Source organism: Thunnus albacares, chromosome 1, assembly GCF_914725855.1.
Source record: "Thunnus albacares chromosome 1, fThuAlb1.1, whole genome shotgun sequence".
Taxonomy (NCBI): Eukaryota; Metazoa; Chordata; class Actinopteri; order Scombriformes; family Scombridae; genus Thunnus; species Thunnus albacares.
In genome coordinates, this window is record NC_058106.1 from 24,042,306 (window position 1) to 24,068,493 (window position 26,188).

The 26,188-nt window shown below is 39.7% G+C and overlaps 1 protein-coding gene across 1 annotated transcript in view; it reads right to left on the bottom strand.

Annotated features, from left to right (window-relative positions):
• Positions 1-856: 856 nt before the first annotated feature.
• The window catches only part of igdcc3 (immunoglobulin superfamily, DCC subclass, member 3), a 61,313-nt gene continuing 35,981 nt past the window's right edge, over positions 857-26,188 (bottom strand). Inside the window, exons 3-14 of the mRNA XM_044351015.1 lie at positions 26,028-26,172; positions 25,773-25,903; positions 25,311-25,448; positions 22,587-22,745; positions 18,191-18,356; positions 8,965-9,212; positions 7,564-7,728; positions 6,919-7,107; positions 6,670-6,774; positions 6,323-6,458; positions 5,993-6,203; positions 857-4,897 (exon numbers count right to left, since the gene is read on the bottom strand). Of these exons, the coding sequence (XP_044206950.1) occupies positions 4,754-4,897; positions 5,993-6,203; positions 6,323-6,458; positions 6,670-6,774; positions 6,919-7,107; positions 7,564-7,728; positions 8,965-9,212; positions 18,191-18,356; positions 22,587-22,745; positions 25,311-25,448; positions 25,773-25,903; positions 26,028-26,172 (1,937 nt within the window). The 3' untranslated portion in view covers positions 857-4,753. The remainder of the gene's footprint in view (positions 4,898-5,992; positions 6,204-6,322; positions 6,459-6,669; positions 6,775-6,918; positions 7,108-7,563; positions 7,729-8,964; positions 9,213-18,190; positions 18,357-22,586; positions 22,746-25,310; positions 25,449-25,772; positions 25,904-26,027; positions 26,173-26,188) is intronic.

Consider the following 26,188-nt stretch of genomic DNA (forward strand, 5'->3'; position numbering starts at 1 on the left):
ATCATGTTGTCCCTTCAGCTGATGGGAGTTACAGCACCAGTCAGTCTGCGAGAACAGCTTTGAGGCCCCATTACATCACACAAGTTCTAATATACAGCAATACCACAACCTGACCTATCGAAGTCTAATCACGTAAACATGATCGTCACTGCACCACATTGCCAATGAATCAGGTTAAACAGCATGGCACTAAAACCTGTCACATCCACGGGTGAGATGTGGGCAATATCCTGCAGCAGGAGATTAACCCGAGGTTACATCGAGGGACAGAGCAAGGAAGGGAAGGAAGAAAGAAAAGCACACCACTTGTTTCTCCAGTGAAATTACCCTCAACACAAGTAAAAACACTAATTAAGGCTGGAGCAGCCTTGGAGAGAAAATATCACATAGTTAGTTAGTTAATAAATATACAAGCAGGAGACATTTAAGGTTGGGCATGTGTTCTGCTATTTTGGCCATTATTGTTTTTTTTCCAACACTTGTAACATGATATTAACACTAATTGTGTACAATTAAATACAAGAAATGGATGCAAGTGGAAAATCTGCAGACAAACAACAAGCATAAAGAAATGAATTCAAAAAGCCTAAGATGATCACTAAAATGGAGACTTGTGTGTGCAGGTTTGCATAACACGATAACACAGCAGGTGATTCTCTGCTGTGGGGACACGTACAACTCTCACGTGGAATGTTGTGGAGGTTCAGAAGATATGGTACTGAAATAGAGACACAATAAGTGAAATATACATTTTGAAAGAAATATTTACTATTCTTTGGAACTTATGCTGCATTCACACAAAAGTCAGTAGAATGGGAAAAACTGGGTGTGTTCACATTTTTGTTTTTTTTGTGTGTTATAAATTTGTAGCAGTTTATTAAGTGAAACCAGATACAAAAAACTGTATAGCTCCTTTTAAATTGGCTGAATTAATCGTATTATTCTTAATATTGAATTTTATTTAGATATGACTGCCAGCGATGGCTGCTAATGGGTTTTTTGTGGCTTTTTTGCCTCTTTTCACCAACTGGGATGTATCATAGAGGTCAGAAATTTCTGATATCTCTGACAAATTGACCTAGGAGGCTGATGTGAACCGTTTTTCCCAATCCATTGCTCAGAATGAACTTATTGAACTGAACTGAACCGAACTTAATGCTGAGAACGTGGCCTTACTAAAATACGAGTCAAAAAGGTGAATCAATAAACCAATCGTTTTGAATTTCGTGTGTGCTGGAGTTGTAAGTGCCACCCACTTTAACTTTTCTCAGTTTACTTTATTCACAGGTAAACTTTCCACAGCGGATATACAGTCAAACACCAGTGACAAAAAAAAATAAAGTTAACAGCTTGTGATATGGAAGAACAAAAAAAATCTGATGATAAACAAAGTTACACATTCACATCCACTAGACACTAAGCATGAACTTGAACCGTTTTAATCGTTAGTGCCCATGATAAAAGTCCTAAAAAGTTCTCCCTCCATTTGTGTGTGTCCCTTTCTGTCTACTTTTTTTTGTCTCTTGTCCAGCATGTCGACAATTATAATATATTTACATTTATATGTGTGTGTAATTCTCTTATTTGTACTCTGTATGTTTCCTTCATTAAGACCTGAGAGAAAGGCCAAAAACAGTGTTGAGGTAGGTAACCATAATGCATCAGAGCAAGTCCTGTACAATATGTGACACCACAGTGCAGAGAGCCGGATAGAGAAGCCCTGCGATCGTTTAACCGACGACCTTCTATCCTCCTCAACCAGCTCTCCGCCTGTGGTTGTCAGCATCCAGCGTTACTATAAACATGGTGTTCCTGAAGCACCTTTACTGGTCAGTGTTGACAGGAGGGAGAAGGCTGAGCAGCAGCGGTGGTTTTGGGAAGTGAGTAATGATAGACAAGCATGATCAGCAACTGTCATGTCTCCTGGGCACCAGAAGTGTAAAAGGCCACTCCTTTGTTATAAAAGGAGGCAAGTAAATGAGATGTGAAAACTAAGAGCACTGCAGGATCAAATATCCCGAATGAGATTAGAGATACACTGCTGCTAATTTAGATTAGAGGAAAAATTCAGAATTTTGGGCTTGTTCACTTCTTTTCCGGAGAGTTAGACAAGACGATTAACACCTTACTTGTGTCTGAGTACGGTGCTGGAGGCATGAGGTGATTAGCTTAGCTTAGCTTAGCAAAAAGACTGGAAGCAATGAGAAGCAGTTTGGCTGCCTCTGTCCTAAGTTCAAAAATACGCCTACCAGCATTTCCAAAGATCACAGTATTTTTATACTGATTTCCTGGGAATTTGCAGGTATTTAACGGTACATTTTTCTTACAGAAAGGGTGGTGCAATTTGGTACAAATTATAAGAAAAATGGAAAACAAGTTAAGTCAGTTCAGTTGTAGTTTCATATGTAGTTGTTAATTTGTAAAAAATCTTATTAATTCTTTAACAGACAGAAAATACTGTCTGTGTATAGTTTGTGTGTCAAACAATATATATGCACATTCTTAAAAATGCTATAAACAATTTCAGTAACACTTTATTTTATGGATCTCTTACTTTCCTATTAATTTCCTGAATTTTTAAAAAATAATTTCTTAAAAGTAGTCGCTGTGTAAATGTTAATTTTTTTTAAGAAAGAATCTAAAATGCCAATACCAGTACAAACTAAGCATTTTCTGTTGTTTAAATAATTAAGAGTCTAATTTATTAAGGATTTAACAACTATGAACCCAAATATAATGAGTGCATACTTACTAACTAAACCAACTTAACTTTTCTTATAATTTGCACCAAATTGCACCTCCCTTTCTGCAAATGCCCTTGAAATTAACTGTTAAATACCTGCAAATTACAGGAAATTTGTATGAAAATAAAAGACCTCTAAAATAAAGCTCACTAATTAATAAATTATACCTTGATTGTACACAAGCAGAAATGTAAAAATGACATGTAACTATTTGATGCCAAGCACGTCTACACTCGTTACCTGGGAGCCTCACGGTGATGACGAGACCAGACTACTTCTAGTCAAGAGGTAGTTACAGTATGTTACTCACTTTACAAACACTAAGTAATTATTGTCTTTTGTACAAATTGCACAAACCAGATATAACATGTTAATTAGTGAGCTTTAGAGGTGAGAGCTTATGCTAAGCTAAACTAATAACCTCCTACATCCAGCTCTATACATGAGAGTGGTATCAACCTTCTCATCTAACTCTCAGCAGGAGACTGAAAAAGCAACTTCCCAAAATGTCAAACTATTTCCTTAAGTTATTACACCAACAATAGTGGAATGATGTTTTCAGGACAGTTTTGTGCTTTTTCTTCTTCTTTTTTTTACATACATCACTTAAATGAAAATACTCACTCACTCAATAAAACATATTTGACACATACAAACACTCACAAATACAAACGCACACATAATTCAATCATAGCAGTAATTGTAGATACATATATGATGTATGTCCATTTGAACATTATGTATCACATGTCATTTAGCGGTAAATAGTCTGGACAATGTCATTAGCGATGCAGTGTATCTCTAATGGTGTTTACGTTCAACTGAAGCAACTATGCTTGAAAAAAAAGTATTATAATCTTGTAAGTGACATAAAATCTAAATAAAAAGAGCTTACAATGGAACAGCATAATTCATACATATCCCTAACATACTGTAATCCATACAACAGTGTTATCAGTCTGTCAACTTGCATGAGGTACTGACATTGTATCTACAAACATCATATTCATCAACAGAGGGAAGCCAGGATTTCACAGAGGGGGGAAAAGAGGGTTTTTTCATTATGCAATAAACAGACAAACAACAACAACAACAGCGACAACATTAACATTGTTATCTTGAGGTAGAACATTAACGTCAGCATTTGGAAGTGCTTTATGTTGGATACTCGTTTTTTTTTGTTTTTTTTTTTCTCATTTTGCTTCGACAAGCAGGAGGAGAGAGACGATTCTTGACATCTGAGGTAGTGCGGCACCTGATCTTGTAATTCTCTGACCAATCAGTTCCTCCGCATGTAAAGTAATTGTGAACACATGGGAAGTTAAAAGTCCCTAAAAGCTTCCCGCAACACATTCATTCCGGCTGAGGTAGGTTTTTGTTGAATCGTAAGGTTCACACAGCCAAGTCTAGTGCCTGTATGAAGGCCGAGAACTCATAAAAAAATGTTGATATCACTGAAACAAAGTCCTGAGACAGAATATATCGAATCCCTGGAAGAAGGCTGAGGTCTTCTGTGAGCGAGAAGGTGGAATCATTGGTAGGTGAGAGCAGGCAGCAGGAGTCTTTGACATCCACAGAAAAGTAGAGATAAGACCAATAACTTATAACCACTTTGACATATAGGTGATAAAGATATATATGTATATATATATTTATAAACTTAAAAATAAAATCATCATTGTATAACAAGGACATTCTGGGGCCTCTATTCTGTGTGCTGCCCAACACCAGAAACTTAACAAAAGACCAAATGGTGAAAGTAAAGAACACTTAACTGGCCTGCCTGGCTGAAAACAGCCGTCCAACTGAAGAGAGCTCTCCAAAGCCCCAGGCCAAAAACACTCCAATATACAGTCCTAGATCCTCTAGAACCTCTTAACTTACCAATAAAAAAATCTTTGCACAAAAGGAAAAACTACTTTGAAAGGAAACACTTGTCAACCTGAGTGAGAGAAGAGTCTAAGTGGACACTGCAGACAGTGCCGTGTGAATTGGCCTTCATACATTGATTAGCCTTGGTCCTGCCGACCCGCTCCTGCTGCCGGAGGCTCCTGGAACTGCGTCTCAATATCCCGCTCCATGGTGAACTCGTCCAACGGTATTGTAGACAGCTGGGTGTCATTCAGCGCGTAGGAGACAAGAGATCTGTCAGACTGAAAACATATGCAAACAAGAGAATAAAATACAGTTAATTCATTCATAGTCAAGTTGCTTTTTTTCAACTTAAATGACAATTTCAGTGCGATTGTGGCTTCTGCTTATTCCTTGCATTGGTTTACATCAAAATAGATTTCGCAGAAAGTGTAGCATCAGTCTACACCTTTTTGGTCAAACATAGAAAAAATTAAGCTGTGTTGCTTTGTTGAGAAGATTTACCTTTTTATTGTTTTGCTTTACTGAAAAATTTCAGTTTCAATGTTGCTTTGATTTGTCATTTGGTGTCAGCAGGTTGTGACTGAGAGAAGGTGGGCTCATTGTTTACCACAGAGACACAAAGCTGTTTGTCAAATGTTTGTTTTGAGAAGGAAAAAAAAAAGAGAAGTGGAAAAAAAGAAGTAAGACATCTACCTTTGTCTTTTTGCTGAAAAAGTGATAAGGATTTCTTTCAATATATGACATCTTACATCCTGATATTTGCATTCTAGTGCAAAACACAGCTGTCAGCCTCTCATTCACAGTGTTGAATTGCTTAATTGCTTAATAATTGTAGCTCCAGCCATTGATTCTACTGGCTATAATAACACTTACACATAATAACACTCACCAAAGTAATTTCTGAAATCTCACAACATGGTGACATTGCTAAAAACATGTAAACCGGGGCATGAAACATGAACAATCAAGTGATCATGCAGGTTGTAAAGAGGCAGAAGTGAAAGGGAGCACACCCGTGATGTGGCTAACAACCCCTTATTGCATAGGAAAACTATGAAAAAGTCAAAGCTGTTTTACTGTTGGCCTTCGTTTTCTCTTCCACATAAACCTAATTAACCTGCAGGTTTGTTCTCAACCTGTACAACTATCTTCCCACACATGCTTGATGTGTTCAATGACTTCAGTAATTTCTTTGGTGAATACAATGTCCATAGAACTGAAGGCCAGATCTATGAAAATAAACCCGACGTTTTAATGAACTGAAGTTTCTTTTAAAATATGTTCATTCATATTGTGTTTATGTGAAAAGGTGCCCCAGTTAATGGTGAAATGATTGAAAATGCTGTTCCAGCGTTCTTACTATCAGGACTCACCATGCATGTATCTTGTGTGTTGGGTTGAGTGAAAAGTCTCTCGAGCTCGTTGCTGTCGACCACTTTCTTCCCCGCTGCACTGCCGTTGACCTCCATCTCTCTCCTGGCGGCCCCGTTCAGCCCGGAGACCCCCTGGGAAGAGGTAGAGGATTCTAGCACCGCGCTGTGCCCTGCCTCGGGGGTGGCCTGAACCGTCTTACACATCATTAACCTGAAGATTACAGGACACAGGAACACACACGCAGAAAACACTTGTCAGCTACATACACGACCGACCGACACTAACCCCAACAACGATTATCGGTAAGTTCAGATCACGTCTATACACACCTGCCCCGGTAACTGAAGACGAGGAAGAGCACACAGAAGACGATGCAGGTGACTCCGATGTGTATGCCGATAATGATGCCTGTAGTGGATGTTTTGCTCTGTTCGTCTTTCACACAGTCACATGGGATGTCCAACACTGTGGAGATACAGCACACATCAAACAGATCTGCTGAGGTACGCACAAACAAGAAACAAAGTTTGTGTGTATGCCTGTGACAGAGTGTATGAGTCACATGAATGGTCAGCTTGACTTTGACAACAGATGACATTTCTGACCCAGTGAGAACCATTAAACTTTGATGCACTGGGGCGATGTGCAGCAGTGTGTGGCTGTGTCGGGTAATCACCAGATTTCTCCACCGCCTCCCGAAGTGAAACAAATCGCATGGTGGCGTTGCCATCTCCGTGTTGGTTGTATGCAAGTAGTTTTATTTCATAGACCAGTGAGGAATCTGAACAAAAGAAAAGACAGAAAGAAATATTCAGATAATGAGTGAAGCACAGACTCAAATCTGGTTTCTTCAATGAAGATAACAGTGAAGATTAAAACAATTAAAAAAAACAGTCTGTCAGTCTTTGAAAACGACTCGTCTCACCAAGCTGAGTGATGTTGTACTGGGTGATGTTGCGAGGTAGGATGATGGGACCGGTGAACTGTGGTGTGTGGGCTCTTCTGTAATACAGTCTGAAGCCTTGGTGTTGACCCATCTTAGAGGAAGCCTCCCACATTGCTTGCACAACGCTACTGTTCACCACCTTGGTGTAGAGGGAAGGAGGCGCTGGCACTGCAACACAATACAGACCGTCAAAAAAAGCTGGTTTGACAACATGAAAATAGAAGTAGCTTCTTGAAAGTGGGAATTATTACATTTCAGGAGCAAAAACATATAAAGGAAACAAGAATTTTAAATGTTACCCAATAAAATTTGGAAAGTTTGTAATTTTTGTCTCATAATTGACAAAACTCTTGTTATCAAGATTTTGTTTAGGTGTTATGAGGTGCTAAAGTTAACTTGTTAAAAGAGAAAACAAGTTAGACTTAATCTAATCAAAATGTACGCTCCAAAATACGCTTTATTTCATTAAAGCAATGAAAGCATATTAATTTAAGGATGCTCTGCAATATATAAAAACTCAAAAAAGCAACCACCCAAAATGTGCATCTCTCTCGCAAATTTCCACACGTTAACCACTGCTATCTATAATAGATGTTTTGTGTGTGTTCTGCTTCCAGCTCTCACCCTCCCCATGAGTGCTCTCGGTAACACTGGCTGATGGTTTGCTGGCCCCGTGGGATGTGTAGGCCTTGACGTAGAAGGTGTAACTGGTGGAAGGCTCCAGATCTCTGATGTTTTGCTGCAGTGTCAACTTACTGACAGCCTCCTCATACTCCATCTCTGCTGGGTCTGAGGGAGAAAGTGGAATACAGTGAGGTGAAGGTGAAGAGGAAGTAAGAGGAAGATGAAGTGAGAGTGGAAAGAAATGAGAGACAGAAATGGAACAGACATGAATAAAAAAAAAAAGACATCAGGGATAAGAGGTGGAAAAGGCATTGAAGTGGTGGAAAATAAGAACAAGAGAGGAAACGATAAATAAAATCTGTTTCTATCATCATTTTATGGTTATTGCCCATTTCACTGGTTTTATCAGGGCAATTCTGTTAGGTAATAGATAATCTAGTTTAGCCCTAGGAGCCTCAATGACAATGGTCAGGTGAATTGCAGGGGTGGAGTGAGGAGATGGAGGCGTTAAAAAGGGGAGTTACAAAGGATGTGTTATAGCATTTTATTGCTCTTAATCCAGAGACATCCAACCATAACCACCGCCAGCCCTCAACCCATTGGGCCACGCCATCTTGGAAGTGTAATCACAGCAGACCCTATTGGTTGGCCCCCGGGGCCCTTAATTACCCAACCAATTGAACTACTGAGGAGATCAGCAGCTGGCGCAAGGAAGCTCTTACTAACACACACATACACACACACACTTTTGTGCACGCATGCACACACTCAGACACACTCACAGTTGCCTTAAGCCATGAACTAACATACTGCATGAACGTAAAAAAGCATGCAGAGGGAGCATTGTGCCAATATTGTCTACACATATGGACCTCAAAGCAAAAAATCTGAAATTATTTTTATTATGTTGAGTGCTACACTTGTATTGAAGCACTGAACATGCTTTTAGTTGTTTGTTGGGAAAGATGCATTTCCAGTGTTGACATCCAGCTATTGTTCCTGTGGAATCTGAAAGCACTTATTGTACTCTGGAAAAAGCATCTGCCAAATGCCTACATTGTAAATGCAATGGCAAACACAATGAACAACATAGTTTTTGTAGTTTCTATATTCTGAAACTATAAATGATGATCATCACTGCCAGTTATTGTTATCAATAGTGTATAGATATTGTATTTATGCAGGTGCTCCATCATCTATTGTAGTTTATATATGCAGAAAGTTACAGATTTCTGATTTAACATCTGCTGCATATTTGAATTTTCAATGTCTGGCTTCCACCTCTCCTCATCCCATTTTATGTGACATGAAATCCATGCAGCGTATTGAATCAGTCTCTATTCATTGAGAACATGTTAGCAATGAATATGCATAACATCTGAATCATCAGTGCGTCCTAACCTGAGGTCCTGCGGATGTGGAGCACATAACCGATGATGTCCTGAGTGTTCTGCTCGGGCTCCCTCCAGGACACCTGGATGGTGGTGGGTGAGAGCGCCTCAGCCTGCACGTGGACAGGCACACCAGGCAGGCCGTCAGCCCAGAGCACCGTGAGGCGTGCACTGGCCTGTGTGGAGCCGGCGCTGTTCTCTGCGATACACTGGTAGATAGCCTCGTCGTCCTGGCTGATGCTATATATCGTCAGTGTGCTGTGAGAGAAGAGGAGGTGGAACAAGGAAGGGGGTGAAGAAGGACAGGAAAAAGAGGGTGTAAAGGAGAGGAAATACGCAAATAGTTTAGTTTCTCTGACGCCAACATGATGGAACATAACAGTTGATTGTATAGCATTGCAGCCTGAAAATTTGCATTTTATATGAGATTTCCAAAGCGCTGCAATTTACAGAGAATGTGCTAACAAGTAGAAACAGTAGAAGTGTCAGTGCCACTAATGAAAACATTTAGGAGAAGTACTTATTGTGTCAGTGTTATATCATTGTTTCATAGTTATATTCATCTTTCCACACTTTAAACTGGCTTTTACTAATAACACTACACCTTCACCTTTGCACCATGACCACCCACCATCCAAATATAGCACGGTGCTGTAGGACCACCTGAAGCAGAAATGCCATCTCACCTTATAGAATAGCTCTTAGTTGACTTGTACTTTAATTGCATTCAAGATTAATGGTAGTTTATGTCAAATAGGCCACACCTATTAAAAAACTGGCAACCAATTATAGGACAGAAACTCGAACTTCGAATGCATTATGCACCTAATTTGGTAGTTGAAATGTTTAGGAGGCTTGTTGTGACAATATGTAAAATACAGGAAAATCTGTAAGCAGAAATGGCTTGTACTGGTAGATTTGTCTTGAATAAACAATTCTGTGAAAAAAAATCATGTTTCAAGAGACAGTACTTAATACTAATGTACTAATAATACAATATTAGCACTTAAATAAATGCAAATAGCAAAGACAATGAATGAGAAACATGTTAAGTGTGTGAACAGCACAGCATACTGTGTTCAACTGTGTGTATTGAGGCTATTCAGCAAACTTTCAGGAGCAGGACCACACCTCAATTACGCCACTTCCGGCATTCCCATAAATACCACCTAACCCTCTCCGCTTCTTCCGCTCTCGTGTTCTGCGCCCCTCCCTCCCACCCTATTTCTCTCTTCCTGTTTCTTCATGATTCTTCCTCTTATTCGTAGGGTCCTGAGGGGGTCCGCTGTTGCCCGGGTGCTGCAGGAGATTCCCTGTAAGCTTCCCCACAACACAGTCAGCAACTGGAAGAACTATGCACATTAATTGTTTTCCTCAATAAATCATCCAAACGCATCTCATTGATGGTGTGGTCCTTGCTAGTGAATGTGTGTGTGTGTGTGTGTGGGTTTTGAGTGAGAGACAGCAGCAGTATTGTGTGTGGAGGATCTTCACTCATGCACAGCACATACTTTCAAACTGATTTGTCTTCTACTGGAACTCCCGTCGCAGTGGATAAATCTATTTCAGTGTTTCAAAAAATGTAATTTGCCTACATCAGTAAAACCTTTCATCTCTCACACACATATATGCACACACACACACACACACACACACACACACACACACACATGCAACCTCCTACACAAAGAAAATCCTTTATCTCAATGCTTTGACTTCTCCTTTTTCCAGCCATTGCTCCTCTCCGGTGTACCTCCACCACTCTCTGCTCTTTGTCCCCATCTGTCTATCTTTGGTTCTCTTTCTTCACCCCTCCTACCTGGTCTGTCTTCTGCACTGTGTGTGTATGTGTGTGTGCATTTTGAGTAGGTGTTATTAGACTAGAATACATGCTCTCTTCTCATTGTGTTTGTCCTGAGGCAAAAGGAAAAATAAAACATTTAACATACTATGGAAATGAGGCCCTGTGGTGTAAAACATTTCTTCATTCCAAGGCCATTTCTACTGTATTTAAGTTAATATGTGCAGGAGAAAAGTGAGAACACACACATAATGAATACCCTGGGATTATAGAGAGGCTTTAGTTGTAGCTGTCCATTTTCCCTGCTTCAAAATGGTGAAGCCCTTGGTTATGGCATTTTAAGAGATCAGAAACATTTTTCAAATGGAGGGACGAAACCCTCCTGGCCTCTGGTTCTCATGCTGTGCTTTAAGTTGAAACACTGGAATTGAATGCCGCGGGAGTTCAACATATCCTGCAGCATCCTGCTATAATCTGTCACTTGGAGTTTGTAAGCACCTGTCTGTCAGATTGTCATCTTTCTTTGACAGACAGGTTGGACCCTTGGTGTATTAAATCATTTTTTTTGCCAGCATGATTCTGTGAGGAAAAGCACGCACTGTATTGAAAGAGAAGCATGTCAGACTTGTGCTGTATATGTGGTCTGTCACTTGCACCTTCTGGACCTGTGAAATGGGACATGCAGAAAGTGGCATTTCAGCTCAACAGACAGCGCTGACCTCGCACCCACCTTGCCGTGGTTTGTAAGGATGGATTTGTAAGGACAGGGGAGAGCTCTTCTGGGTCAGCGGGCAGGATGGAGGAGTGAATTATTCCATTTCTTTTTTAAAATTGATGTGGTGGGATACAATTACTGTACGTCTCTAATCTGGGTCAGAATAGGCTGCAAAGGTGGAAGAGTCATTATTCTCTCCGGTCTGCCAGGTGGATTCAATCTGGATAATTATCAGGTCAAAGAGGCCCTCTGTAGGTCACCCGCTCTGAGCCAATCTCACCTTTGACCTCTGAGGTGGCAGCAGTCGCCAACCCTCAGCTTGCTACTCAACCATCACATTTCTGACAGCCTTTCATATCAGCGATGGATGGAGTGTTTGCAGACAAGCAGCCTGACCAGACGCCACGGACGCAGCAAAGAGGCCCCCAGGGACACACTACCCGATGCCACCAAACCTGGATGGGCCCCTTGGAGTGTGTGAAGGGAATTCAGGAGAAATTTCACAAGACATTGCTTGTTTCAGTAGGTACAGTGGTGTCCAACTGTATGTATGCACACTCACGTGCATGAACGCACACATATTTACTGTACATTCATTCAAATTCAAAACACTTTATTTGTCCCCGAGGGGCGACTTTCAGAAATGATGCTCATGCATCATTGCATGCATCATTTCTACATATTCAGCCACATACACATAGACTGATCCTGTCGACCTGTAGCTTATGAAATTCCACACCTCCTGGCAAAAACTCTTTAGTGGTTTCAGCAATTCAGAGTATCAGAATATATGAAAGAGCAAGAGACAAAGAATCCTAAAAGATACCGACTTCTTTGTGTAATTGCAGCCATTTGGTTTATAATTTTAAATGTATCTCTTCCCAGTTGGCTTGTATTCATGAACTGAATACGATTTTCTTTTTTTGTTGTAAATAATCACAGGAGGGTGCTGCATTTTAAGTGTTGTTGTCGGCAAGATTCTCAGTTTTGGTTTGATCTTGGCACTATCTTTGGTGTTAACTGTGGTGTTTTTTGACACTTCCTAGAGATAATTTGGCAGTCAAGGAGTGTTGGTGTGCCTGTGTTTGAAGTAGGTGTTACTGTTGCTGTGGCTGTGAATGTAAACCACATTCCTCTCTGTTCCTGGATACTCAGGAAAAACAGACCGGATGGTGGATGTTTAGAGGAATTGGGTTTAAATTGAATCACAACTGAATTGAATCAATCAAAGACTGAGAAGAACAAAATATACATTTAATCATGGAATTTGCAAGTTTTATTTAAGAAAGTACTTAACAAAGTAGGGAATTGTATTTATGAAGTTCTTTATCTTTAGAAACTTTTTTTTCATTTTATTTTCATTTTAATTCTCTGTTACAAAGATTACCAACTGACACCCTGTTCAATGGACCACTATTTAATTTTTGTTTAATCACTTAGAGTTATTCTGATGAAATAGCTTGGTCTCTAGTTTTAGAGTAGATCAATCTACATCAACATGCAACAGTGAAGCAGGGCCACCAAAGAGCCATACAATATGTGAGGAAACCAGATGGATGGAACCAGTGAATGAGAAAGAAGAAGAGATTTGGGGATTCGGGAGGTATATGACCTGAATTCGAGCTGTTTGCTTGTCTAACATGAGGTCCAAAGCCAAGCTGTCCTGTCCTGACAGGTTGACACCATCATTTACTCATCAGTTCAAGGTCATTTCACAGATTGATGGATAAGGCTATGGGCCAGGGGAGTGGCTGACAGTGGGGCCTTGGGCCTGTTGTTGAGCTGCGGAGGCTGTGTTTACTCTCCGTTGTCTCTGAGCAGCACCCCATCAAAAGCCAGCGTGGCCATTCTGGATCCAACGAGAGGGAAAGGGGGAAAAAAACATGGGGACAAAGAGAGAACAGGAGGAAGAGGTGGGGAAGGGGGAGGGGAGGAGCGATGAGCTGTCTTTGGCCTGAGAGGAGGGAAGGGCCCAGGGATATGACTGATTACAGGCGGGGTCAGAGTTCAAGGCCAATGCCCAGGCCCCAGCTCTCTGTAATGGGGGCAGGAAGGGGGATGTGGGGCACAGAGAGGGGCTGCAAACAAGAAAGGCAGGTCTTGGTGAAAGAAAGTGGGGGGGTGGGGGGGAAGAAGAAAAGAAAAAAAGACCCTTTGAAAGGATTCTGCAACGAAATGTCCAGGTTTGTGTGGTAGCCTGTTCCTTCAGATGTTGGCCATTAATTATAAAACACACCACGGCACTAGCACACACTTTAGCCCTGTTCCTTTCTTTATCCTATAACTCTTTACACACAAATATAAAAGGATCATACGTTTTTCAAACTGTTTTTATAATTTTTGTTAAGCAGAAAGAGAGCGAATAGGAAAAATGCTCAGGGGATGTTCTCACCAGGGAGATTTACGACAAGACATTCTGGCTTTCAACCTCAGCATTATTACACTTTCTGATGTGAGATCACAGCTTGTATGTGTTGGATGGTTAAACATGCCAGCTTTAGAGACTAAAGAGTGAGGCTGGTCCTTAGACATAATTAGCAGCAGCTCTAACAGAGGCTTCAAATAGCCCCGATACACGTTTTACAGGAGCCTGGTCAGAAAACACTGATAATGAATAGGGCAACAATAATCCTCGCAATGTGTGCGTGTTTGTGTCTGAGCGCGTGCACAAGCACTGCAGGTGTGTGTATCAAGATTTGTTGAGATGTGACGGTGAGAGCTTCACCCTCAGAGGGCCACGTCTTTTTACACAAGCAGCCAATCAGGTCGTCAGATCTCACATCATCACATCACATACAGCATTTCGCATAGCTTTGTCTTCTCTTTGTGTGTTAAGTGCGTGTGTGGATAAAGTGTAAAGGGCAACATGTTTGTGAATTTTTATGTTTGATTATGTGTGCGCACAAAGTGAATGATGGAATGCACCATGGGGCTATTTGTGCACATACAGGCTCACTTGCTTTTTGATTAATGTGTGTGCATGCGTGTGTGTGAATGAAATGTACAATCGATTCCCCTTCCTTCCCTTGTCCGATTTGCTGTTGAAGGTCAGCGTCATGAGAGATGGCTGAGGGGAGAAACCTCTGTGTGTGTACATTTTTACACAAACACACACACACTCATACCCAGCGCACACATTAATTAAAATCTATCTGCTAGGTATGTTACATTCACTGTAGATCCAAGCTTCTCCTATCAGATAGAGTATGTATATCTGTATATATATATAGAGATATGAGAATAGAAGCATTGTACTGCCTGGAGCAGTTGAATATAATTTGCATATTCCTTTTGTTTTGGCTTGTTTCAGAAGGTAAAATACCCTGTGCCATATAATTTTCCATCTATTCAGGATCTCCACTACAGAATGAAAACATATACGCCACATAGCTGAGGTTAAAGGCCTTCTAAACTTTCGGTAAAACTCATCTCTCTATGAATTTTCCAACTTTGTTTCCAAAAAATTACATTAAAATCCATTTTGTAGGAAACATACAGTTATGCCACCTGGATTATGTTTTTTTTATTAACAGAATGATATATCACCCTCCTTTTTATATTGAACATAACTGTCCACTGGCCACACAAAATGTTGATACGAACATGCAGCAAAAAATGAAGTTGAAATATTTCATTTGTTTTTACAATATCCAATTGAGGCAATTGAACATGATCTTGAGTGAATCCAAGCAGTTTATGAACATCCCAAAATGTTATCAGGTGCATAAGCTTAACAAAAGACGTGATGTTTTATGTTCAAGCAACTGAGAACACTTGGTTAAGCTTATGGAAAGACCAGAGTTTTGGTAAATCATTGAAAACATCAATGTTCCCTGCTTTGTGCTTCAAGTCACTGTTTACTTTTTTCAATATTTAACCAAAACCATGATCTTTCCTTAACCCATTGTTTTCATAGTCTAAACTTAACAACACGAGGGACGCAGGATGTGAATCTTGGTCTCTGGTCTCAAAGTCTTGTATGATGTTTGCAACCAACAACCAACCTATGTCCTCCCTATGACTTCTGTGACATATTTGAACTTCACACTTCCTGAATTGGAAAAAAATGTTGCGAATAGAACTGAAACAATTAGTCAATCAAGATATAAAGTATTGGCAACAAGTGCTTTTTGTTATTTTTAAGCAAAAAAATTAAGCAAAAAAGTTTACTGGTTCTAGCTTTACAAACATGATTATTTGCTGTTTTTTTTTCTTTGTCTTCTATGATAGTAAACTGAATATATTATTATTATATATTTGGATTGTTGGCAATCTAAATGAATCAACTTTGGGAACTTATGATGTAAAGTTTTTACAAATTTTTGATGTTTTATAGACCAAAAAACGAACTGATTAATCAAGAAAATAATCATCAGGTAATTAATGATGGAAAATGATTGTTAGCTGCAGCCTTAGTTGTAAGTAAGAGCTTTTTACATCCATAGTACTCTAAGATACTTAACCAGACACTGTGATAATGAATCTGATTTTAATGTCTTCCATCTACCTTCCTCACAGTTCAGCTACACAGTGCAAATCCTTAAGATGCACATCAAGCTGCTCTGTTCTCTAAATGGCTGACTGCATTTCCTGGTCAACTAGCTGACTTTATGAGCTAATTAGCTAATGGTAGATCTCAAGCTGAGGCCTGCCTCCTTAACCAATCACAGAGCAGGGTTTGTGATGCATGAGATCCATATTACAGCAGGTCATACACTAATGGTGGCAAGTGGAAACGATGTGATGCTCTGACTCCCGCTCTGTCTTTTTCTCTCTCTCCTCATTTGTTCTTCCTGCCGACTCATCATTTCTCTTTTGACCACCCCGTTCATTTTTCTCTCATTTTTTATTATTTTTTTATTAACATCCAAGTCTGGCCTCTCATTTGTTTCCTCCCTCTCTTCTTTCCTCCTTTGTTAGTGCCTCACTCCATCTCTCTGACTAATATAGACTGGTGGAAGCAAGTGTGAGCGGAGCAGTCTGTGTGAGCGATGGAGGTGTCTGCTCCCTTCACTCACTGCATCGGAGGGCAAGTATCGATTTTTCTGGTGCATATTTAATGTGTTCACTTCATATTTCTCTTTTATGAATAATAACAACATGCACGGCTGGTTGGCTGCCAGGGTCAACTGGAAAAATTGAACTTTACGTGTGCAGTAATGCATAACAGAATTTACTCAAGAACCCATTTGCTGGATGGACAGAGTGTAGCGGTTTACGGTCATACACCCAGCAGTATTAACAGCAGGCTGGACACTTATGTTTTATTCTTTTCCAGTAATGCCTTGAAACCATGGGCAGGAAAACAATAGAACAAGAGACTTGGCCATGATATGTTGTAAGCCATTATTCTGTTCATGCTCAGCCTTTATGAGATGTTATTCAGCTCAATTTATCAACTTTCCCATGAACTTCAATCAAGATTATTACAACAGAGTTAATTCCCTTAAGTAATAATAAAACCCAGAGCAGGGAAGCATAACCAATGTGCAATTAATCCTCTAAATTATCTTTGGGATGTTTCCGAGATGCTACATAGAGTAACTCAATAAAACAGCCGCTGCAACATGCAGCTTTTACAGCGCTAGGTGCTGAGAATGGTAAGTAACAGAGCTGGTAGCTGGGTCCTCCTCCTCATGACATTCCTGGGGACTGCCATGGGAAAGCATCCAACTTCCAGTCAATACACTCCTCACATACAAAGGCACAAATAAATTGAGGCTCATGTCTTGGCAAGCACTAATTCCAGCAGCTGCAGCGCTAGAAGCAACAGAAAAGCAGGGAAATTGAACATTACGATGATGCCAATGATTAGATCAAGCCAATAGTGATTAATACTGACATCCGTATTACTTCTGTGAGCCGGGTCCGACTTTGAAAGGAGAGCACTGATAGTTGGGAGAGAGCTAAGCTGTACCAATGACAATTTGCATTATGTGATGACTTACATAATGGCCCTGAGCTATTTTCAGATTAAAAATAAGAACATCACAGTCACCCTTTATGAAAGTTGTAACAAATGGCTTCATTAACAGTTTACAAATGCTTCGTATAGCATTAATTCATTAACACCTTCTGAGTTGCCAGGTTGTGTTTATCCTTTCTATTTGGTTATTTTGAAGTCATAAATGTTGCTAATGCATTAATAAATACTTGTGGTTTTCACATTTTCTCGTAAGCCATCAACTGTACAATTATACATGTTAATAAACTGTTAAGAAATTGATTTTTATCAAGATTCTCCGCAGGTTCTTTCAGAGGGTAAATGGTCAATTTGAGCTAAAGCTAAATGTTCTACTTGCTGAGGGAGAAACATCAGTCACAGGGATTCTTCACAACCCAAAAATGTTCTTGTTAATGGCTAATATCTGTTCTATTAAGTTTTAATAGAGCCACTAATCAAGACTTACAACCCGTTCATAAAGATTGACTTATTAGAAAGTGGTTTCAAAATCTCTCCTAGTAGCAAGTCTCTGTGATATGTGCACATGATAATGATACATGACATGTATACATGCAGTATATGTAGTATATACTGCAATAAACTTTGCTGGTGCATCAAATTCAAGCACTACAAAACACAAGCCAAAAAAAAAACAACGTAAAGGGCTCTTGTTTTGCTTTGTTATTTTTACCTCAGCCCAACGAACCTGTGGGTATTCCTGTTTGTATGAATAAATTTAAAACACAAGAGCACAAGGCAAGATTTTTTTCCCTTACTTGTTGTTGTTCCTGAGTTTGACGTGTCCCCCGGGTTCCAGTATCTGCCCGTTCTTCAGCCAGGTGAGCTGGGGCTCAGGTTCGCCCTGGGCTTGGCAGGTGAAGATGGCGGTGGTGCCGACAGGCCGAGCAATGGACTGTGGGGGTTGAATAAACTCTGCAGGAGCTGAAAGAGGTGGTAAACGGAGAGTCAGGTAAGGTGGACTATTTCCAGAAACAAAACTAAAAAAAGACTTGAGGAAAGGTGCAAAGCTGGAATAAGGAGACAATATAAGATTGATAAGGAGACGGAGAGAACTAGCAAGAATGAAAACAAGTAAAAATATGAGATTACGATGTATTCAGGCACCTACTTCTCATTTATCATAAAGAAGCAATGTACTGTATTATGGGAAAAATACTGTTGCTAATCTATAATTCAGGGTCTATTAGCAGGATTATAAGAGATGCCAGATCAATACAGCTGTAGGGAAATAGAGAGAGAGAGAGAGAGAGAGAGAGAGAGCAGAAAAGTGGAAGTAAGAGAGCAAGATACTGCATCAACAACAGCACAACTTGAGCTATGTGCTTTAAAACACATGAAAATAAACTTCAGTTTATAGTTTCATCATATCATGTCTCATTCCATGCTACAGGCTAGTGGCTACAGTCAATTAGTGGTAATAACTTAATCATATTAAAACGGTTCTCTTAGCAGGGCATGTATTTTACAGATACTTTAAATTACAATAAGTAATTACAGTTACATCCGCTGGAGTTTCATTTCTGCATTGGGGCTTTTATTTGAGCTAACGGACAGAGAGGTATTGTATCATCTCCTCTGTACTCATTATTGTCCCAGCGGTTATCGGTGATTTGATAACCTGAATTATTTATGCTCATGTTAACTCAGAAAAAATATTATGGTAATTATAATGTCTCAGAGTCGTCACTGGAGGGTAGAAAGCTGGAATACTAAGCATAACTTATTGCCTGTTAGAAAAAAAAAGCTCCACTGTCCTGTTTTCCATCAGTCTCCATCATTTAGCTTATCGTTACATGATGAGACTGAGCAACTGGAGCTGTAAAACTGCTGCTTTAACACAAATGCTGTTTGGAAATAAACATTTAATTCTCCAGTATGTTAAAGCACATAGAGAAACCAGTACAGTTTTTACTTTTGTTAACAAGGAAGCCAAAACATTCCTTTATGTCATACTATGTTTAAAGTATAAAGCGGTTATTCTACACTTACTGATCTATTCATGGAACAAATACCATGAATAGATCAAAGCACACAATGTGTGTAAAGGCGCCTATAGACTGTGTGATAACAACAAATTCACTGCGTGTCATCTTCGTCCAAATCTGTGTCAGACTGTACAATATCAATTCTGAAACATGTCAAATGATACAATGAATGTCTGGTAAATTGTAGTGCTACAATGTAATTTTTGAAAATATAGCAAAACAAGCTTTGGCCACAGCGCTCGAACTTCTATACATCCGAAAACCTCATGGTGTATGTGGGATTGACTCCAACCAAACTAAAGCAGGGTGCCGTGGTAGCCTACTGGTTAAATTACATAACTTGCAGTTCACTTCCAGCCATGGATCTTTGTCATTTCATGTCTCTCTACAGTTTTGAACCATAAATAAAGGCAAAAATGCCAATATAAATAAATTTTACCTCCTAAATTTTATTTTGGTTTTTGTCTTTTCAAAGGATTTGATGAAATAAAAAAATATAAAATATTGCCAATCTGTTGCTCAGTTTTTCCTATACTTTGTCTTTGTCCTGTTTAATATTTTCCTTCTGTTCCCATTGTTTTTCCCACTCTTCTGTCCTCCCTTATGTTCCCACCCTAATAGAGAAAATGTTGTCTGCCACTTTTTCAATGTAAGCATTTCCATTCTCTCATTGGAAAAGCTAAGGGGGCCCTTAGGCACTTGAATGGAGACTGCTGACAGTGTGTGATGGTCCTTTCATTTATCTCTCCCTCTTTTCCCGCTTCATTCTCTCTTTCTTTCTCTCTCTGCGTAGTCTTTGCGGGCTGTCTTAAAGGTGAAGGTCAGAAGGAGCTCGCGTAGATATCGATTTGCACCTGGATGGGTGTGGGTTAGATCACCAGCACCATCCATCCTTCTTGCTCTTGGTTTTCCCTTTTGGCTTTAACACTTCGACTCCTCCCTCCTTCTTTGTTTCTCTTGTCTCTCTTTTTGTGCCCCAAAGGAACCGAAATGAACATAATTGATTTACTGTATCAGCGCATTTGTTTGATGTGTGATGGTTTCATAAGTTGACTCGTCTGCATTAATTTGATGTTGGAGTTCCTGACCGCTGTACTCCTTTTCTGAATTAACATTGACACCCTCTCATATTCACAGAGGTGTCAAGTGGCTTATTTACTATAAACCAATTCTTCACGGACATGCAGTAAAATTATTTTTCCCTTATAATTAAAGAGGCCGCACATACATTTATTTGAGAGTCAACACCTTTGTTTCTACATATCAATAACAAAACACTGACACAGAACTAACATCCATGGCTTTGCTTCTTTCTTCCCGCTGGGGTATGGTACTTGTTGACAGGCAGATAAAATGAAATATTGATCAGGATCAATACTGCTATGGGCTAAAGCAAAGTGTGGTCCATCTGATCAATATGTGAGTGAGGCAAATGTTGGATGTTTCCTGTTTGGTGACAATTAATGCGTGCGGCCACCCACACCTGGCCTCATCCTAATGGTCAAGACCATCTGTCTCTCTGACTTAACATCAAGCACTTTCACGGTTCTGGCTCAAATTCACTCAACATTACTGGCAACCATTTTCAAAAGCACGGTGAACAATTTACTGCGGGTATTTTAGTTGATGTCATCTATATTATTACAATCTCTTATATTTAAGAGTCACTGGTCTTTATAAAAGCTGTATAGTGTATAACTGAGTCAAGTGTTTTGTTTTGACAGTGAGAGTCTCTATACATATAAGTAAAGTCGGCCTTGTTGCATGTTTATGATCTAAGAGAAGATGGTTGAGGATATTTCCTCTTTGATCATAAACAGGCCACAAAGCCAGCAACATTTCCCACTAAACAGAGTCAGTCAAGTTTTATCTCAAGAGCAACTACTTGGCTTTGGAAAAAATACATTTTTACAAATAAATAATATAGATTTGGGCTTTATATTTGCACGAAATTATGCAGATTATTGATCTGAGAATTGTTTTTGGATTAGATCCTCAGCAGACTACATTTTATTGATCTTGTTTGTGTATTCCTTGTCTATGAGACTGAACGACTGAATTCAAATGTTCAGTCTCAAACATCAATTATAAAGATGATGGAAACAAGTGTGAAAAATGTTCACCTGTAGTAAAATTTATCAAGCTGTGGAAGAATTTGATTTAAAATAGCTTTGGACATGAAAGACAGAATGAAAGTTTTTGAGGCAAAGATATTCTGTTTGGGTTCACAGTACTTACACAAAGACACACAAGGAATCATGGTCTAGCCTTTTTAACAAGAAACTTGAGAAAAAAAACAATCCTCACACTTTTAAATCTTCTAACAATATTAGCTCCCCGTATTTAAAGAAAATTAATACAAACCTTCAGCTTATCTTCTCCACTGATCTATCTTTGAAGCATACAGTACATTCAAAGACTTGTCTACATTTATGTTTCAAAAAAGAAAAAAAAAATCTAATCTACGATTATATAGTTCATGTCAACTCAAAACCCTCTCAAAACTTGAGCCCAATCCCTTCTTTCTTCACCCTATCTCTGTGATTGGTTAGTTAGATTTATGATCTGTTTGTCTTTACCTCTGTTAAGATCAATGACTCTTTATCTTCTACTTTGATTGTGGTTCATAGCAAAGCTTAATGCAATTATTATTAAAATAACAAACATATTTTTATGGTCTTGCAGCAGGAAGAGGGAAAAGCTTTTTAATATCAACCTAGTACAAGAAGTGCACTAGAAAATAACCTTCAAATTGGTGCTTGGGAGGTAGAAAATTTATTCTAAAATGTAATGTTATGCTTTGGTTGGCAGTAATGCAAAAAAGTCATGTGGTTCAAAAATATGCAAAAACCTTTAAGTCTAACAGATTTGCAGCACTCACTATTTGAGAGTTAGTGATTTAAATTAAAGTCCACCCACAGGAGGTACACGGGTAACGCAGTGGTAAAACCCTGTTTCAATATCAGGAAGTGGTGCCTCCAGCTCGGTTATGCTCTCAAACAAATGTAACTGTAGGTGTTGGGAAGCCAGTGCAGGTATCGTGTCATGGCAGTTGAATTCAGAGCTTTTCCTTATCAACTGACTATATTTATTTCATAAATGACACATATACTGAGAAAACTTTAAGACTTTTAAAAATGGAACATTCCTTTCATACAGAACTCACCTTGGACTACAAGACGTCCCTGAGCGGTCCTACGAACACGGGTCCCGGGTTTATTAGCAGCACACACATAGACTCCTGAGTGCTGCACACCAACATCTGAGATCATGAGGTTCCCCGTGCCGAGTACCTGGATTCCCTCCACACCGATGGGACGGCCGTCTACCCAGAGAAAAAAAAAAAAAAAGAGAAAGAGAGAGGTCAGTTGAGAGGAATGGGAGCGAAAATATGCAGGGGCAGCAAAAAAGACCAGGTGTGCACATGTGCAGTCTAGCATGTTTACAGTCACAAGTTGACAGAGGCAGCACTATTTTTGGTCCTCCTGGAGGTCAAGGATGCAGCTTTCACAGTGAAGTGTTTGATTCTTTGAATTGTAATGTCTTGTGAAGCTGCCAGTACAACAGTCACAAGAAAAAGGAAGAGAAGGTCACTGAGTTTGTGGTTTTGTATTGTGAGTGGCGTTCGTGTTATAATTACTCATCTACAGTATATCAGAAGCAATAGATATTTTTATGGTTGTCAGAGTGACATCCTACAGAGTACACGCGAAAGAATCATCATGTAATGTAAGTGCAGCTTCTCTGATGGATGTTCAGATAATTAAAACGTTCACACTTGAGCAGGAACCTTGTCTTACATGCCTTTGTAACAACAAAGCCAGGCAGAACATTGCTTTTAAAAACAGTTACACAGGAGATGTTGCAGCCATCACTGGGGGATCAGAAACACTAACTGCAACTTCTAATCTCCTATCTCCTAACACAATTCATAGCTCCCTCCTCTCTTCTCTTGCTGTACTTACATGATAAGCTCACACTTTCCTGTGCTCCCTATCTGTAGTCTCGAACTCAACAATGACTCCAGTCTGCCTCTGATATTAGCTGTGGGGCCAAGGGGGCATTTTAATCCGATCTATGGCTTCCATCTGCAGCCTGTAAGGTCCAGATTTGATGTGTTAAAAGGCCAGGCGGCAGGAGATGGGCACCATGCTGGACACATGCAGAGGCAGGAACTCCAGCCAGAGATACAAACCATATGGTCAGGAGTCAGCAGTGTATTCTTAGGTGTACTTTCATGTCTTTAATACAAAGAAGTTAAGACAAGGCAAATTTATAATGTGGCACCTTTCAAACAGAGAGGCAGAGATATAAAATAAATTACAGTTTGTAAGCTAATCGTTCTGCGAATAACTATGTGTCAAAATTATACAAAAGCAGGCAATATGAAACTATAAAAACATATAGAAATAAAGGGATTAAAAATGAGACAGGCAATCAAATCAAACTAATGAACTACAAAGAGGACAAGCAATATAATTTGTGTAAAACTGATGTTTGATGAAAAATGATGAAAAATGAGTTTTCAGATGCCCTTTAATCAGCTAAATTCATTGATCTTACACGGCAAAAACAATCATCACAGCAAACGCATAGCTTTTTAAAGATAGCAAGAACCAGAAATAATCAAAATCTGAAGACCTAAGCTTCCTCAGAGCTTTTCAGCAGCAGTGAACTATTAACAAACCAGCCACTAAATCCAATACAAGTAATCAGAAGAATATTAAAATCAATTCAAAACTCAACAGCCAGTGAACTGACAATGATGTGAGCTCGGCAGTCATTGTGAGAAATCTTGCAGCTTCTTTCAGACACGATGTAGTCTGGTGGTGATAGAGTATGAAAAGGACAATATTTGTAATTAATCATGACAAATTATTGAGATGAAATGAATCACTCTGCCTGCCAAGTGCTTTTGCTCTGCGTCTGTCATTATGATGTGTTTTATTGCTATTGGACTGAGAAGTAACAGTTCAGTGAGCTTTTGTCTCAACAAAAGCAGTTTTGTTCTTTTCTTGCCCTTTTTCTTCTATATTTCTCTCTCTCTCTTGCACTCTCCATCACTTTCTCTCTGTCAGGCACTAATTAACTTAGTGTCAGAAAAGAAAGAGCACAAGCTCGCAGGCTGCGGTGCTGTTCAATGAATAGTAGCAAACAAACTCTGGCATTAAGGAGTGACTGATGTGAAACTATCAGATTCATTATGCAGCTTATCCCAGCCTCCCTGCCGTAATCTAATACATACAAATCCCATCGTGTTAGCATTTCATTCTAGCGACATTGTGTAAGGCAATACTCTCAATCTGATTATGCCCGACTGCTTGGGAGGGGCAGCAATTTACATTTGGAACAGCAAATCAGACTGGATAATAGGTAAAGAAAACAGATACCAGATTGAAAAATTGGTCACGACAGACTTTGAGTGATAGTCAAGAAAAAAAATACACATGGAAGGAGGGGAAAACTAATCGTATCTGTCTCAGCACCTCATAGCAATTACTCAGAGGCTCTACAGTGCTTCGAAGGAGGTTCAACTTCATGAGGACATGAAGCATGCATTTATCAACACAGAGTTGAACATAATGTTTATCCCTAAGGCCTAATGTTGAATCCCATTGCCTCATGTTTACACAATAGATTTTCTACTATTGTAAATGTATTCTGTGCACACATGTATGTACATTACACAATGCAGAACAGATCAGAGCTGTGCGGCTAAGAACATACAAACACACGGATGAAATGCACATTCGACCCTCACAAAACACTAAGATTTCACATGCACAAGTGCACAATGGGACTGTACTCGGGCTCTGTGACATATAATTTCTCTTCCACACATGTGCACGAAATGAAAAATTCAAACTACACATAGGCAGCAGGAACCTACCAAGTCTGCTCCAAGACACGATGGGCCGAGGGTATCCGGTAGCAACGCACTCCAAGATGGCGGTTTGGTGAACTGTGAGCGTGAGGTTTTCTGGACCGACAAGGATCACAGGCTCTTTGTAAACAGATGACTGGGAGCCTGGAAAAAAAGAGGGAGAGAGAGCATAGGATGGGAATGAGTTTGATGGATGGCGTCCTTTAATTGGATTTCTCTAGAGTGCATTGGCTCAATATACTGTATCTCTTAGATCAGGTAGAGGAACAATAGGTTTGGGAAAATCTTGGGAATATGCTGTGTAGATAAACAGGAGAGAATGTCTTGGTTGTATTGGAGCAGTGATGGAGAGAACAAAAGACCAGTACATAGCACAGATTTAGAGCTAAGTTAATCTACAGTGAGGGTATTTGAACATGCTTTCCACATGACAAAAAAGAATGACTGCTCATAATGAAATATAACAACCTGAAACAGTGAGGAGTGCCTCAGTGCTGTGTTTCACTCCTGCACTGTTATGGGCCACACAGCAGAACTTTCCACTGTCCTCCTCACGCACTCCTGTAATCTGCAGAACACCTGTGGGCAGGAGAGTGTACCTACAAGAGAAAAATAAGATATACTGTAAGGCAAGAAGGAAACAAATAATGTGAGGCCTTGTAAATGACCTATAAAGAGCTGCCATCTCTAATGAGTGTCAGGCCATGTTGTGTATAATCCAACCTCTCGTCCTTGGTGTCCACGGGACGGCCGTCTTTTTCCCAGCTGATAACAGGCTCCGGCAGACCATGGATCTGGCACTGGAATCTGGCTATACCAGACTCTTCAGCATGCACTGACTCTGGTTGTACATGGAAGTCTGCCATGGCTGTGGAGGGAGGGAG